The following is a 17766-nucleotide window of genomic DNA, read 5'->3' on the forward strand; positions in this document are numbered from 1 at the left end:
TGATACAGGCTACTGTATTTAAATACTTCTTAATGAACTTCTGCACTGTGTTTTGATAACAACCAATTTGGTGGAGACTGCTTTCAGACACTTGCTCTATGAAAACTCATGCAGGAGCTTCCTTTTTCTTTTAAGGAATATAGAGTTTCATTTTACAGTGACAAATTATGGTATATTTCATATTGCTTAGACCCTAGGTTCCTTGGGGCAAGAATGATCTTCCTTGGTGTTCTACAGAGTACCAAGAACACTTTGGATGCTCCACAAGCAAATATGAAAAACGGAATTTCTTCCATTATTAACGTGGCTATTTAAGCTCCATCACAAATATCAGTTTACCCTCCCTCAGAAACACTACCCCCAAGCCAGTGCTGAGCTTCCACTGCATTTCCCCATAAATCCAAATTTTCAATCATCACACATAAAATTCTAACTGCACAACTCAGCTCCAAGTTCTGTTGTCCCAATTTAATTCTGGTCCAAACACCAAATGGCCATTCATCATTTCCTTTTAGGTTTTCTGTAGCTGATATCACTATCCTACTAAGCACTAAGAAAATAATGTCTTTAATATCCTTGCCCCAACCTACATTCCTATTATCCCTGAACCTCCATTTCAACCAGAAAAAACAAATTCTAATAAACCCACAAAAGCCAACAGCACCACCCAATCTGACCAACCAATCAACCAAAGCTTTTCTTCTGGGTTAGGGACCACAGATCTTCATGCACATCATTTTAGATGAAGGAAGACTCTAAACTCTCAGTGCAAGAATGGTCTTCAAAAAGGCTTCTGGGCCCTTTCCTCCATCATTATAAGAACGGAAAATTTCTTACTGATAATTTCCTTCTGCTAGCAGCATCTCCCATAATGCTGGACATCTGGGCTGCTCTCCTGTCTCTCTGCCGCTCACAGAGGTGGATCAGCCTTTTAGTTGTCCAGCCACGTGCCTTCTGTTTCTGCTTGCTGCCTGACGAGCTATTCCCAAGCTGTAAAACTTGTATAACATCATTAACAAATATTCCAGAGATAATGAAAAAACTATGTACATTAGACTAGGAAGACCAACATCTGGTATCAGAGTAGCAGCCACACACTACACAACAAAAACACTAACCCAGGAACCTATCCTTGCAACAAAGCCCAATATCAATTCTGTCCACATATTTATTCAAGTGACACCATCACAGGACCTAATCACATTAGCCACGCCATCAGGGGCTCGTTCACCTGCACATCTACCAATGTGATATATGCCATCATGTGCCAGCAATGCCCCTCTGCCACGTACATTGGCCAAACCGGACAGTCTCTACGCAAAAGAATAAATGGACACAAATCTGACATCAGGAATCATAACATTCAAAAACCGGTAGGAGAACACTTCAACCTCTCTGGCCACTCAGTAAAAGACTTAAGGGTGGCAATTCTGCAACAGAAAAGCTTCAGAAAAACCAGATAAACTAGATACCATTACTTTGGGTTTGAATAGAGACTGGGAGTGGCTGGGTCATTACACATATTGAATCTATTTCCCTAAGTTAAGTATCCTCACACCTTCTTGTCAACTGTCTAAATGGGCCATCTTGATTATCACTACAAAAGTTTTTTTCTCCTGCTGATAATAGCTCATCTTAATTAATTAGCCTCTTACAGTTTGTATGGCAAATTCCACCTTCTCTCTGTGTGTATATACATATATATATATATCTTCTTACTATACGTTCCATTCAATGCAGCCGATGAAGTGGGCTGTAGCCCACAAAAGCTTATGCTCTAATAAATTTGTTAGTCTCTAAGGTGCCACAAATACTCCTGGTTTTTTTGCATCATCTGGTAACGACTCCACTTAATACCTGACCCTTGACTCGTGAGTCATCCTGTGGGTAGAACTGTTAGAGATGCTGCTAGCAGAAAGAAAATTATCAGTATGAAACTTTTGTTTTGCAGCCCAGCATCTCCCACAATTCTGGTTGACTGGGAAGTAGGCAGCAGAGAAAAAATGTAGGATTGCTTCCTGGCATGGGGGAAAGAACATGCACCATCCTGACTGTTTATGTAGAACATAGCTGTCATATTGTCCGTGAGGACTGAAATAGATTTGCCTGTCAAATGACGTAGAAATGCCTGGCACAACAGACGTACTGCCCTGAGTTCCCTGACACTGATGTGCAGGGAGAGCTCTTGGATACAAAGGCCTTGGGTTCTGATGGGTCCTAAGTGGGCTCCCCAACCAAGGGCTGATGCGTTGCATACCAGGGACAGGGAGGGTGAGGTCTTGAAAAGGGTACCCCCGCACATACCATGTGGCTGTCCAGCCATCATTGCAGTGAGTCTAGGACATGGGCCAGTGCCATGAGAACTGAGTCCAGGTGATGGCAAGACAACCATGGCTAGCCAGGTTTATAGAGGTCTGAGTTGTAGCCTTGCATCTTGCACTACATATGTGCACGATACCATGTAGCCCAGGAGGCTCAGGCACTTTCATGTAGTCGACTGGATGACTTCGGAGATATTGTTATCAGGGATGCAATGACTGGTTCCTCGCTATTTGGCAGCAGAGCTCTCACTTGCACCAAGTCAATTACTGACTATGAACTCTATCCTTTGGACTGCGATCAGGGTGAGCTTCTGAAAGTTTAACAGAAGGACCAACACATTGAAGGTTGATTGAATGAGATGGATGTCAGCCTCAACTCAAGCTCTGGATCAGCCCTTTATCAGCCAGTCATCGAGGTATGGAAATATGCGGATGTCCCTTTTCCTTAGTCAGGCCGCTACTACTGCCATACATTTTGTGAATACCTGTGCGGCAGCCGACAAGCCAAACAGGAGCACCATGAACTATTAGTGACTTTGGTTCAATAAAAACCTCAGGAAACGTCTGTGACCAGGGAAGATCGAAATGTGGAAGTAAGCATCCTTTAGATCGAGGATGGCATACCAATTCCCAGGATCCAGCAAAGGGATGATGGAGATCAAGGAGAACATGTGGAACTTCAGGTTCTTGAGATATGAGTTGAGACTGCGCAAGTTTAAAATGGGTCTGAGACCACATGCACACACCCTTCCTCTCAAATGGGAGGGCACTTGCCCCACGGCTCCGGCCCGAAGGAGAGATTGGACTTCTTGTTCCAACAGCAGCTCATGAGAAGTGTCCCTAAAGAGGGAGGGAGGGAGGGGCAAGATGGTGTGGATAGGAATTGGAAGGCGTAACCCAGTTCTATGGTGTTGAGGACCCATCGGTCTGAAGAAATCTGGGTCCAGGCATCCAAGAAATAGGAAAGGTGACTGGAAAACAAGTGGGTAGCTGGATCCGATGTAGAAGGGATTGTGATATCAACCTCGATCATCTTGTCAAAATGGGTGCTTTGACAATCCAGGATGCCTGTGGGCAGACTGTGTAGGGCCTGTTGAGGATGACTGTGGGGGGGCCTGAGACTAAACTTCTGTTCCTTCACCTCTGTTGGTCCTGCCTGGATGTCTGAAAAAAATAATGGCTTGACTGCTGCAGACTGTATTGCTTCCTTGCACCTGCCAGTATGTAGAGCCCCAGGATTTCAAGATCACCTAGGAGTCTTGGAGGCCACGCAGCATAGGATCCGTCTGCTCTTAGAAGATCCCTGAAATGGGAGGTCCTGAATGGTCTGTTATACCAGTGTTCTGAGGGAGCTCCGAGGATTGCAACCAGGAACCCCTACGCATTGTCACTGCAGTTGCCATTGATTTGGCCATAGAATCAGCGGCATCCAGGGTTGCTTGCAGGGAGGCCCGAGGTACAGTTTTCTCTTCCTCAATTAGGGATGAAAACTCCTTTCTGGAGTCGTGGGGGAGAAGATCCTTGAATTTAATAAAGAATTGCCACATGTTGAAGTCGTAGCGCCTCAGCAGGGCCTGCTGGTTTGCTATACAAGTTGCAGGCCCCCTGAAGAGTAAGTATTGCATCCAAAGAGGTCTAGCTTTTTAGGGTCCTTTGACTTGAGCGTAGAGCTCAGCTGTCCCTGGCGGTCTCCCACACTGGCCACCACAACCACCCATGATCCCAGGGGTGAGAGGTGCGTGAAGAGGAACTTGTACCCCTTGGGGAAATGCTCGGAGCATAAATACTTTGTTCCGGCCATCAGTGGAAGTGAGAAGTGGGAATGAGAAACCCCCAAAGGTTCCAAAACGGCCACTGCATGGTGGTTGGGCCCCATGGGTACAGTAGTCAGGCACCCGGATGTCCCGACGAACTTGATGCTGTAATGGAGTGGGAATGGCATGGGGAGCAGCAGCGTTCGCTGCTTTGGTGGAGGGAGTACACTTCTGGTTCCGAGTTTGATGAGGAGGAAGAGGTGCACTGTGGAGACCAGAGGATGCCGTGCCACTGGGTGCCCGTGAAGGCTGCCTAGAGGCTGTCTGAGATGGTTTCCCCTTGGACAGCTGACACAGTGCTGGATGAGGTGCTGGCATTGATTTTTTGTCACTTAGGGACATTGGCGATCCTGGCAGGGTTAGAAGATACCTTGCAGCCGCAAAGGCTTGGGGGGGAGGGTGTCAACGGGATCACAAACTGCCCAGTACAATGGTCTTGAGTGGGCATCGTAGGATGCTGCGGTACCAGGGCTGGGGGCACCTGGCAGTGTGGCATCAGGGATGAAGAGTGGCCCGGAACGGGTCTCGCCCTATCCCTGTCTCCTTTGTCCATTGACACTGAAGACCGGCTCCTCTCCTGGTGCTTGCCGTGTTTCTTCTTAGGCACCCAAGATGATGATCGGTGCCAAGTGGCCCTCGTTGATGGAGGAGTGCTCTGCACCACGGTGTTCGGAGCCGAGTCCGAACTCGGCTCCAAGGCCAGTCTTAAGGCTGCCTCCATGAGGAAAACCTTCAAACGAGTAGCGCAGTCATTCTGGATCCAGGGCTTCAACTCCACAAATTTGGCAGCAGTCCTTCATAGAATCATAGAATATCAGGGTTGGAAGGGACCTCAGGAGGTCATCTAGTCCAACCCCCTGCCCAAAGCAGGACCAATCCCCAATTAAATCATCCCAGCCAGAGCTTTGTCAAGCCTGACCTTAAAAACTTCTAAGGAAGGAGATTCTACCACCTCCCTAGGTAACGCATTCCAGTGTGTCACCACACACTGGAAGTCCTATGAGCTTCCATTAAGACTTGAGACAGTTCGAGTGTGGGTCGCTCAAAGGCACAGATTTGCTGCACAAGGCTTAAACCCCAGTGACTGAGGCATGCCTCAGCACCGGGACGAAGGACAACTCTGCTATTTAAGAGTGGAAGCATGCAAACTAACACCATCAAAACTACATTAACTACTAAAAACTACGAGCACTATCTACATTAAAAGGTTAGAAAAACCACCAAGAGAGAAGAGTGCCTAAGCAATGAGAAGTTCCAGCAACAATCATGGGCAGTAAGAAGGAACTGAAGGAAGGCACGGTCAGCAGGGCCCCTTATACCAGCACTATGAGCACACAACACCAGAGGGCAGTAGAACCGATCCAACGGATACCATTAAGGGGAAAATTTCCAGCAACTGTGCTCAGGGCACACATACACCTACACTGGAATGGACAAATGCATGCACTTGAAGAAGAACATGTAGGCCCTGCAGCCAACTGTACAATAAGGCAACTGTCCCCCATAGATCTGGGATCTGCCTCCCCTGTGAAATATTTTGGCCTCTGTGTTCATATGATTCACAAATGGGTTGGCTGAAGGGAGGCCAAACATTTGAACAATGAGATAGAAAAACTCCTGATTCAGGTACTACTCAGAATTGTTAACCCTGAGCCTGCTGCACCAGTCTGCCTTTTGGTTCAGGTCCCCTTTGATGTGGATCACTTTGAGAGAAAGGAGGAACGGTTCCACCCACCTCACTATTTCCGCTGCTTCTGCGTGTAGTGCCCAACTCCTTGTTCCCCCTTGGCTGTTTAAATATGCTCCAGAGGCCCTAGGCTGTTTGGGGCTCCAAGTGAGTTCCCCAGACCTGGTTGCAAGAACTAAAGGATCTGGAAGGCAGATAAGCAAGCCTTTACAGATATTATCATGGGCTGACCACCACTGCAAAGACTTGAATACCTGTGTTGGAACCCATACTTGATCTTTCATGAGTTCCAGGGAGCAGTCCCACACATTTTGTATGAAGGCTTGAAGACTTTGGATGTGTGATTGTGCCCATGGAGTGATCCCTAAGCATGACACCAGGAATCCTAGCAGTTGGAAGCATAGCACTATGGTAGGCTTCCTGAGGCTCTGAAGCACGAAAATAAATTCCTGGATGAAACTAGAGAACTATTCTTGGCACTGGTGATGAAACTGTGTGCCTGGAGAAGCACTGCCAAAAAACTGGGAAGAAAAGTTAAAATTGAAAGAGTAAGGACAGGAGCAAAAGAAACTGCCACTGTTCGCTGCTGCAGAGGCAGAGAAAACTGACAGCAAGCAGGAGCAGAGGGGACGAGCCAGACCCCGTGGCTCCAAAAAGGTTATCTGCCTCTGTGAGCTGCAGAGAGAGAGAAAGGAGGAGAGCAGCCCAGGCATCTAGAATTGTGGGAGATGATGGGCTTCAGAAAAGGGAGGAGTGCCAAGAGAAGCAGTTGATGGCTTCACTGTTATATTTTTGATTTTCTGAGCATCCAACATGTTTCTAGATTTCTTTTTAAAAGTACATGAAGAATATCCTCAATTTCCTACCAATTCCTTTAATCTAAATATTGCAATGATTTAGGAAGTATATTTTTCTCTCTTCTAGGAATCAAGGCTGCTATTTCCCTCACCTTTGTTTACAGCACACCTGATACTTGTCAGCACTCAGCAGGAACTGAGTTGGTGGAAAACAGTCAGCCTGTTCCAAGACTAACGTTAGAAAAATTCTTTGTCAGCAAATGCAACTGAGCCATCTCCTGAAAGACAGCAAACATAACTTATGACACTGTGCACTCATCCCGCCATAACAAGAAATTTTAAATGCATTCCAAAACCCAGGTCTAATACACCAGTTAAGCAAAAACATCCAGACACAGTGAATTCCATAGTGAATGCCACATAAACCGCTGCATTCTCAAAACACTGACACAGCTACAGGCTGTGTGCGCGTAGCTCATAAAAGAAGCCTCTAAACTGAAGTGGCACTGCCATCCTTAGACACAACATAAGAATTACAACTTTCACTAATATGATACCACTCAAAAAGGAAAATTAAGACAAATCATTTGAATTTTTGGATACATTTGTAAAAAGAGCCATATCAGTACAGACCCAAAATAAAATCCCACAGAAGAAAATGCTCCCATTCATGCCAGGTTTTTATTTAATAATTGCTATGATTATTACTATTATTATTATGGAACGGTCTGGCCAAGTGTAATTGATAAAAAGCCAACTTGGTTACTGATCTAACAGCAACAGGCTGTATGTGAAAGATCTAAAGAAATAAAAGTGACTGACTCCACAAAGGAAATCATGAAACTGACTATACACAAAGAGCTGTCAAATGCACAAAGTAAACTGAGGGGGAAATAAAGACAAATATTTTCTTTTCTCTAATGCCTTTTAATTATAGTAATAGCAGGTGCTACGTTTTATCTACAGGAAATAAAAATTTCAGACATAAATGTAACATTTAGGTTGAGGGTGCAATTTTAACATTTGAATCTGTGCTGAAAAACTACCAATAACATATTTGTCAGAAGGGGATTTAATAGGTGGATGGAGGGGGAAGGACTAGAATAGAAATGTTGACAGAAATAATAGTCCTACCAACCTAGCATGTACTCAAATTAATCTAAATGGATGAATGTTTCTTTCAGAAATTTCTAAGGCACCCATCACTTTGATATCTAAACTCAGTGTCAGTTGATATAGCATGAACAAATATTCCTTCAGTCAAAATAATAAAAGTAGAAATATTTCATTTGAAAGAATCAACCACAATTAATAAACAGATATGAGCAATCTTACCTTTGGTAGAATATGCTTCAGCAATCATCCTCAGCCTATAAGGAGGCACAGCAACAAGCTGCAAGTCATCAACTTCAACCCTAGCGTAAGTGTTAAGAGCTTCTTTGTAATCACCTTCCACATAGTTTAACTTGGCCATAATTAAGTTGGCTTCTTGTAAAAATTCTGGCTAGAAAAAAGAGGCATAAGATAAACTATTTTTTCTGAGGCAAAACACTTTAAAAAATGACAGAAAGTTATCTGCACCCTAGTAATTTCCAACATATTGTGGAAGACTTTCCGGAAGATTTTTCATTCCCAGATTACAGTTTATTATTTTTATTCTGTAGTTAAATTTTCAGATAATATTTGGGAGGCTATTACAGAAAAACACATATTGAGTCCTTCACCAAACTACAGAACACTGATTTTATTCTAACCAGTCATTTTTACGCTTGGAAATATACATTATTTCATATCTGATTATGTAAGCATCCTTGAATCTGAATTAGAATTAGGATCCTAGCGTCCCCCGTGGCGTACAAACATTTAAGATGACACACCCTTTCCACCCAGGAAGTTTACAGTTTAACATGACAACCAATATATGAAGGTAGGAATAGAAGGAGATAATGAATTATAAATTTATCACTGTTATTTTAAGTTTAGTAATTAGGCACTGGCTTTCCCCATCTGCTCCTGCAGCCTAGTCATTTTAATCTGGTTGATTTCTTGTAAGTGGAGAGGAGGGTCTTGAAAAAGGGTTCACAGGAAGAGAGGTCAATACCCTCACAGATCAGTTTAAGGAGGGCATGGAAGAAATCTCAAAGATGGCTGTGGAAGATGACAAATAGGGTGTTGAAAGAGCATCACTGGTGAGGCAAAGGGGAAGAGGGAGACACAGTAATATGCAATAGTGGATAAGTATGAAGAGAGACGTTGTGAAGTGCCTTGAAGGGGAGGACATATATATTTCACATCCAACACCAAGCATCATAGTTTGATGATAAATATCTAAAGGTGGGCCAGAATGGACTCCAAGCAGAACTGAGGATAAAAACGTCTTGTATGGTTTTCCTCAAAACATGGAACAAGTTTGCAGTTTCACTACAGTGCTGAATATTTACACTGATTTTGTTTTCTTAATAGAAGGGGATGCTGTGAGACTATTTCAGTAATGTCTGTGACGCACTTTGACATAACCAAATGCAAGGTACTATGGGAATGCAAAGTGTTATTATTCCTTGAAGCACATTCTGTGTCAAGTATCATGTCACTGTGTAAATAAGCTGTTCACAAGACATCTTGAAAATTCTTTATTTAAACATCCCTGGGGTCAACAGCTTTCTTTTAAATGTTAACTTTCACTATTAGATTAGTCTGAACAAACTTCCATAAGCAAATTAAAGGGATCAAATCCCAAAATACTGAAGATATTCTGGAAATAATAAAATGGCGTAACAAGAACACTGTAACCAGAGAATTATCTGAGCTCTCAGAAGCTCTCATAAAGCTTTTCCTCTCAATTAACTTCCAACTATATCCTTAATTTTCTAACCCTTTCTCCAGACTTCTGTGAATACCTTTAGGTTTCCTCTGTCAAGTGCTGCAGTGAGATGTTTCCTGACCTCGGTCAGCTTTGGCCGGGGACCCCGGGGACTAGTGCCCTGTTTAAAAGGATTTTCCTTCAAAAACTGTTCTAGTTTTGACTCCCCAAGGAGAAGTTCTGCCATGTCATCTATAAAGAGAAAAAAACAGCGTCAAAGGGAAAAAGTCTTCACAACAGTAATAGCCATTCTATCCAGCTGATATTTAACACAGATTACAGAGGAAGCATACAGCAGTGGAGGTAATTATTTTTAGTTCTGGACTTTAAATGCAGAACTCATGGTAGAGACACATTAAGGGCCAGTGACCGAGATTTAACACGGCGTTATAAAAGTGGTGTTTATTATTTTATTTTTCAATTTATCATTTAAATACTTATCATAGCATTATAGGAGCACTATAGCATTATAGTCACAGAGATTAAGGCAAATCTATTTCCCATTAATTGGGATCTAATATTCTATGACCTTTTGGTTTTTTAAAATCAAAAACCATTGAGAAGAGGTGCAGCTCTCAGGGCTTTCCGAATACAGGTAAACTCAGCATTTGATGAATTTCCGGCAGCAGTGAATTCTAGAGGCAAGCACCTGCTACCAAGAATGCCCTAACCCGTCTCAAAAACATCATACTTGCAATTGTTAGATTAAGATTTCTACCTGAATACAGATTATGTGGCAGCTCAGAGAAAGAGATTTCCCTCAGGATTTCCTGGTCAATTAGGGCATTACAGATGGGCATCAGCTACTTGAATTTTATCTGGAAGTTAACCAGCAGCCAGCACTAGCACTTCCATCTTGGACAACTGACTTTCATTCAGTTTCCCATTTTTGCCAGACCTTGGAAAAACAAGGCAATGGCTCAATCTGGGTATGATAAAGGTGATAGAGCTATCAATCATCAGGAGGTTGAGAACACTGTAACCCTTATCAGCTTCCCAAGTGCCTTCACCTACACATTAAACAAAAGAGGTAATAAGACTGGGCTTTGTGATTCTGATACCATTCTAATCAGATTCCTTCCACTGTGTCAGGTCTCGCAAACACATCAACTGCATCTTATGTTTGACATTATTAAGACTGCTGAAAGTTCTAGCTGGATTAGTGCATCTGACCTGTGTACACTGAAATTATGAAATCAGAGTGAGTAATATTGTTTCTGTATCATATCCTGATCTTAAATGTAACAGGCAGATGTCTGAAGGACAAAAGGATGTCAGATACCATTTCATTTGGCCTGACAGAAACAGCAACAACTTTGGACAACCATTCCATCCATATATCAATGGTGTACACGTCCCATTTCAAAGCAGAAAAAATAGTAATTTTGCTCAATTATGTATCCAAATAATTTCAATAAAGGTAAAAATCTTCTTCCTGATTTGTAGAGCACCCAGCCTACCAAAAATAAGTCAGTGCTGTGTTGCCAGCTATTATCAACTCTTGTCCTGAATATTCACCAATGTATTGAATTATATATAGGAGCAGGCAAGCTCCACTGTTCTGTAGGCATCAGTAATATGGGGAAATGGCTCGAGTTAGAACTATTCCTGTGTTGAAACCTATATATGCCTTTGTCAAAAGGCAAACTGACATTTGATCATTTTACTCCTAGAACAGTAAGCCCAAAGTTCTCAGAAGTGTTTTCATTTCATAGTGTTAGTGACATTAGAGTTAGTTTAGGTTTAGTTAGTTAGACTAACAAGCCAAACTAGAGTTCTGAAATAAATGCCAATATTTTCCACTTACATATTTTAAAAAATAGGCTAGAGAAGACTTTCAATACAATGTACTCAATGAAGCTGTTATAACCAATCACCTTATGCACTGAATTTGATAACCTTGAATTAAATGTATCAACTCTTACATAAACCTCAAATGAAAGGGTCTCATGGCAAAGAAGATCTTTTGATTTAGTAAAAGACAAGGAACCCTTTGTTAACTGCTGCAGGAAACCAGCAGGTTAAGGAGGCTTTTAGTATTTGCTTCATCACTCATAAGGACTGAGCATTTTTATGAAATTCACAAGACTAAATAATGCTTACGAAGTACTCCTTGTATTTACAAAGCAAGGAAATCTTTCCCAGTGGTATGAATTTTTCTACAATTATCAAGATACTTTAAACTGTGACTTTAACAGCTGCAATTTGTAATCAAAAAGGTCATTACAGTTTCTCAAGGGTAGACTCTCAAAATTAGGACATCAGTTACAAAGTCTGAAGCAGATTCTAGTACTTTACAGGTAAATTTTTATTGTATCTGAAGAAATAAAGATATGGCAGACCAATATGCTCCCAAACATTACGCAGTGCTGACACTTGCCCCTTTCAAGAAAGGTTAACTTCACAAGCACCGCACATTTTGAAGCAAACTAAGTGAAACTGCAACAAAATCATTTAACTGTAACAGTCTGCTCAGAAGGAAAGAATAGAAAATAATGGCATAAGAGATGATTCAATGCTGAAAATGAGAAAAGAGGACAAGCCATATAGCAACAGCAAGTGGAAGAAAGTAATCTTGTATCATTGATCCAATAAATATTTTACAGATAAGGCATTACAGATAAGGCATACCATAGGCATTCCAGCACAAAGTAATTTGCATCAATATCAATAGCCGTGCTGCAAGTGCTGATATGACAAGTCTAGTGAAAAATATACTGAAATGTAGAAACAGAATGGGCAATTTTAACCTTCTGCAATGATACAATAAGGCACCATTTTCAAAGATACCAGAACTCTAGAATGAACACATTTTTTAAAATACTTGATATGGTAGGATACCTTTTCACTTTGTGATAGGCAACTAATTATGTATTTTATATTTTTCTTCAAACATGGCTTAAACTCTAATGGACTAGATAAGTGCAAACAGTCTGAATCTAACAAAGGATACTACTAACAAAATACCTGGGATACAAAAGAAGAGATCTGTATCTAACATTATAGGGCATATTTCATATTACATCCCCATGGATACATCCTCATTTCAAATTTTATTGAAATAACCATTCTAATATCCATTTGAAAACCAGGTAACAGAATCTGACACTATAAATGTACAAGAGATTGTGTTTAGAGGTTTCCTCAGTCGTGATGTACTTTCCCTCAATAACTGCCCCATCCAAATGGAGGTCAGACATGGTAAACTGTACACACTAAAAAATAGCTTTGACGGCACAGTAATGCTATTCAATGTATCTCACTTTCACTCAATGTGAGGAATTTAACAAGAAGTATGTGAAAATTTCCTCTTGAGCAAGATCAGCAGTCAGCCACAAGCTTACAATAAAACTGCACTTCAAACACGTTCACAGGCCCCCAGGATTCTGTCATCTGCTTTTCAGAGGAAAGATTACTGAGGGTATGTCTACACTGCAATTAAACACCCACGGCTGACCCATATGAACTGACTCCAGCTCAAGGGCTCGGGCTATGGGGCTATAAAATTGTGATGTAGACCTTTGGGGCTCAAGCTGGAGCTCAAACTCAGGAACCCCATGAAGGGGTAGGGGAAAGGCTATTTTTTATCAATGATCTGGAAGCAAACAAAATCACTGTTAATAAAATTTGCAGGTGACACAAACACTGGCAGAGAGATAAATAATGAGGAGGACAGGTCAATCACAAGGAACAATCTGAATCGTTTGGTAAGCTGGGCCCCTTCGAACAAAATACACTTTATACAGCCACATGCTATCAGGCACTGTCTCCAATAATTAGGCCTAATGGCTGAAGCGTGGGTCACAGCTAGGCATAGGTTTGTGTCTGGGCCAAGGAATTGAGATCCAGAGGCAGGGCAGGATCAAAACCAAGATCAGAGTCTGCAGACAAACCAGGATCAGAACGGTAGCCAGAGGCCAGGTGCAGGACGTAAGTCAAATCTGGGAGGTCAGAGTCCAAAGACAAGCCAACCTGATACCAAAGTCGGAGTTCAGATAGGTGCCAAAGGTCGAAACCAGATAGAGTCTGAGGCTTTGGGGGTGTGACATGAGGGGGGGTGGCTATACCTCAAAGTAGCACCCTATAAACTTCATATTTATCCTTTGTATATGGTTGTGATATTTCTTCCAAAGCATGCCTTGTAAGCTATTATATGAAAAATCATGATCTGCTGAAACTCATTGTTTTGTTAAAATATGTACTGTGACAGGGCAAGGCCAGATGGAGACAGATAATATTAGCTCCAGGCTAAACAAATCCCTGGTACCAGGATAAGTGAAATGGCAGCTGCTCCAGGTCAATTAAGAAGCCTGGGGCCAATTAAGAACTTTCCAGAAGGCAGGGAGAATGCTAGGTTGATTGGGACACCTGAAGCCAATCAGGGGCTGGCTGAAACTAGTTAAAAGCCTCCCAGTTAGTCAGGTGGGTGTGCATGTCACGAGCTGTGGGAGGAAGTTGCACTGTTGGAGAGACTGAGTAGTACACACCGTATCAGGCACAAGGAAGGAGGCCCTGAGGTAAGGGTGAAGTGGAGCTTGAGGAAGTGGGGGCTGCTGTGGGGGAAGTAGCCCAGGGAACTGTACATGTCATGTTTCTAAAAGGTCAGCTACCACAGCTGATACTATTAGGGTCCCTAGGCTGGAGCCCCGAGTAGAGGGTGGGCCCGGGCTCCCCCTTCCCCCCTTTGCCCCGATTAATCACTGAGACTGGGAGACAACAGAGACTGTGCAAGGAAGGACAACTTCTCCTCATCTCCCTCGCTGGCTTATGATGCAAATGGCTCAGTAGACTGTGACCCTTGTCCCTAGAGAGAGAAGGGTTACGTGGAGGGTCACAGTGAGCCTCTGAGGCTAGCGAAATCTGCCAGGACACGCGGGACCCACGAAGGCAAGGACAGAGCTTTGTCACAGTACATACGTAGTTATTGTGTATGAAGTTATGAGATTCTGCTATCTGGCTGTTATTGAAATATGTTGAGAGTCTGGGAGACACCCACAGCCAGCTCTCCAGGGACAACAAAGGAGGTGACCCACACCCAGGTGGGCATTAAACGACTATCAACAACCATGGACCAGCAGGGGAATTGTAACCAAGAGATTTACAATTCAATAAGAGACAGTTGTGCAAGCACCACACAACGGGGACTGCTTAACTCTGTGACTCAGCAAAGCCCACCAGGACATGTCTGGACCAGTGTTTTTCCAGGGACATGAATTGAGAGTATAAAATAAGGGACAGTGACATTATGAGGCCACCTCACTCCTCCTCCACCTATTCTGAAGGCAACAAGAACGCTGGGAAGACAAGAACTTTGAACTGGGGAGATTGGTCCCAGGCTGAGAAGGGAATTTAGACTGTATATTAAGAATTGTAATGTGCCTGTAACATCCAATGAAGTGAGAAAAACTGTTTGATTCAAATCTTACTAAGAATGATAAAGTTTAGGATTTAGAATGAGTGTTTACTTTTTATTTCTTAGATAACTATCTCCGACCTGTATGCCGACCACTTATAATCACTTTAAATCTTTCTGTAATAAATAAACTTCTTTTAATGTTTTATCTTTACCAGTGAGTTTGTCTAAAGCATTTGGGAAAAAGACAGTTACCTGTTCCGTAACTGGTGTTCTTCTAGAAGTGTTACTCGTGTCCATTCCATATTAGGTGTGTGTGCTTGCCACATGCACCGGTGCCGGAAGTTTTCCCCTCAGTGGTATCCGTAGGGTACCAGCTCTGGCACCCTCTGGAGTGTAGAGCATCTAGGCCGTATTGTCCGTAAACACTCTCACCACTTTGCCTGACAGATGCAGTAGGAAGACCCCGCAGGCCAGACGTACCACTCTGAGCTCCTTGACATTTATGTGCAATGTCATCTCCTCTGGGGATCATGTCCCCTGGGTCTGTAGCTCACCTAGATGCACTCCCCAGCCAATGGCTGAAGCATCCAATATCAGTTTGACTGAGTGGGGTGTGCTATCGAATGAAACTCCTTCCAGGACAGCCTTGGGGTCGGTCCACTACTGCAGGGATGTAAGTATCACTGGTGGAACAGTAACTACCTTGTGTAAGTGCTCTCTGGACTGGGAATAGACTGTCGCCAGCCACTGCTGCAAGGGTCACATTCTGAAGCCTCGCATGGTGGATGACATACGTATATGCTGCCATGTGGCCCAGCAGATGCAGATGTACCCAGCTGTGGTTAGAGCGAACGCAGAGATCCCCTGCGATGAAGTCCATCATCATCTGGAACCTCTCCTGTGATGGGAAAGCTCTGGCACAGGTGGAGTCGAGCACCACTCCGATAAACTCTATCCTTTGCACCAGATAGAATGTTGATTTCTTGTAGTTCACCAACAGGCCCAGGACCGGCACGTGACCTGTCGCACCGCAATGTCCCATTAGACTTGAGACCTGGAGCAGCCTTTGATCAGACAGTCATCGAGATACAAGTATATTTGAATACCCCGAAGCCTGAGGTAAGCTGCTACCACTGACATGCACTTGGTAAACACCCTTGGTGCTGTTGCTAGGCCGAAAGGGAGGACTGCAAACTGGTAGTGGTCTGATCCCACTGTGATGCGCAAGAAGCATCTGTGTCCATGGAAGATCACTAAATGAAACTAAGCATCCTTCAAGTCGAGGGCGGCATACCAGTCTCCCGGATCCAGGGAGGGTATGATGGAGGCCAGGGAGACCATGTGGAACTTCAACTTCTTTAGGTATTTGTTGAGGTCTCGCAGGTCCAGGATGGGTCTTAGACCGCCTTTGGGATTAGAAAGTACCGGGAATAGAATTCCTTGTTCCTTCACCCACAAGGAACTTCCTCCACCATTCCCAGCTGTAGCAGGCCCTTTACCTCCTGGACAAGGAGAAGAGATCTGGAGATAAATGTGGAAAGGGAGGGACAGGCAGTAGAAACAAAAGGGAAACCATTTGAGCAGCATATTTCAGAAGTCATGTGGTCTTTCTGAGTGTAGTCTTCATTGATTTGAGATCTACCATCCCACTCTCTCATGAGAAGAGAAAACCTATTATGACAGCAGACCATAAAAGAGAGCCAGTTTGGGAATATTTTAATGAAGTTCCTCTACCTGTGAGTAAGACAGGCATGTGTGCAAAATGCAAAGAGTGCAACAAAGAAATACAAGGCCTGGTTTCCCGAATGAAACACCATCATGAGACGTATTCCTTCTCAGGAGGAAGCGGCGTTGAAGATGATGAAAGGAACATGCCTGAATATGCAGGATCTTAAGGACTGCCTGTCTTCCTTCTGGACTATTCTTGAATTCTCATGTTTGAGCAAAAAATATAGTTATTAGTCTACGGTAGTACCATTTTAGATGCAGTTGTGATAAAAAAAATAAATGGCTGAAATAGGCAGATCTTCCTTTTACAATTTCACCTTTAAAGTAAGTACTAAGTGTCAGTGAATGCAATGAGTAATACTAAATGAGCAGTATGGTAATAATAATTAAATAACTGCATTGACTTATTTTGTTTAGGAGAATCCATCCTCAACATACAGGTTTCAGAAGACAATCCACCTTCAAGATCACCATCATTTTCTATAGTTTCAGAGTTATCTGCCAATGATAGTGTTTCAGTCACATCATTTATGTCACATAGCCACAGTATATCACCTGTAGCAAAAAGAAAAAAAAAACTCCATCATCCAGAAACAACCATAGATACGTCTGTGATAAGAAACAGCAGATTACAAAAAGAGGTAATTGATGAAAAAATTGCCCAGTTTGTTTATGCAACAATCACTCCTTTCCATATGATTGAGAACCCACACTTCATAAACATGATTCAGACATTAAGACCAGAATACAGTCCACCCAACAGAGCAGATGTCACAGGCAAATTGCAGGACAAAGTGTATGAAAGAGAAATTGAGCAGTGTGCAAAAGGTCTAGAGGGTAAAATTGTTAACCTGAGTCTTGATGGGTGAAGCAATGTCCACTATGATCCTGTTGTATGTGCTTGTGTGACAACAGAAGAAGAGAATATCTTCCTTACAGAAACAATTGATATATCAAGAAATGCACACACAGCAAAATACTTACAAGTAGCAGCAGTAAAAGCTATAACAAACTGTGAAAAAAATTCAAATGTCTGGAACGCTGCTTGGTCACAGACAATGCTGCAAATGTATCAAAGATTAGAAGAAATTATTTAGAAGAGACTCCCAAGCTAATAACATACAGTTGCAGTGCTCATTTGATGCACCTCCTAGCCAAACACTTCAGTGTTCCAGAAATAAAGGCTAAAGTTGTTCAAACTGC

The 17766-nt window shown here is 42.8% G+C and overlaps 1 protein-coding gene across 7 annotated transcripts in view; it reads right to left on the minus strand.

The window, feature by feature from the left end:
- Window positions 1-17766, minus strand: part of TTC7B (tetratricopeptide repeat domain 7B) — a 322836-nt gene that overhangs the window by 285735 nt on the left and 19335 nt on the right. For 3 of the 7 annotated variants that reach the window (XM_037900827.2, XM_037900829.2, XM_043548175.1), the window contains exons 2-3: window positions 9517-9671; window positions 7955-8123 (exon numbers count right to left, since the gene is read on the minus strand). The exons of 2 other annotated variants lie outside the window; for them this stretch is intronic. In XM_037900827.2, the coding sequence (XP_037756755.1) occupies window positions 7955-8123; window positions 9517-9671 (324 nt within the window). Of the gene's footprint in view, window positions 1-7954; window positions 8124-9516; window positions 9672-17766 lie in introns of those variants that run through there. 2 more of the 7 variants (XM_037900830.1, XM_037900828.2) reach the window with 2 other exon arrangements.

The sequence above is a fragment of the Chelonia mydas genome, chromosome 6 (assembly GCF_015237465.2).
Source record: "Chelonia mydas isolate rCheMyd1 chromosome 6, rCheMyd1.pri.v2, whole genome shotgun sequence".
Taxonomy (NCBI): domain Eukaryota; kingdom Metazoa; phylum Chordata; order Testudines; family Cheloniidae; genus Chelonia; species Chelonia mydas.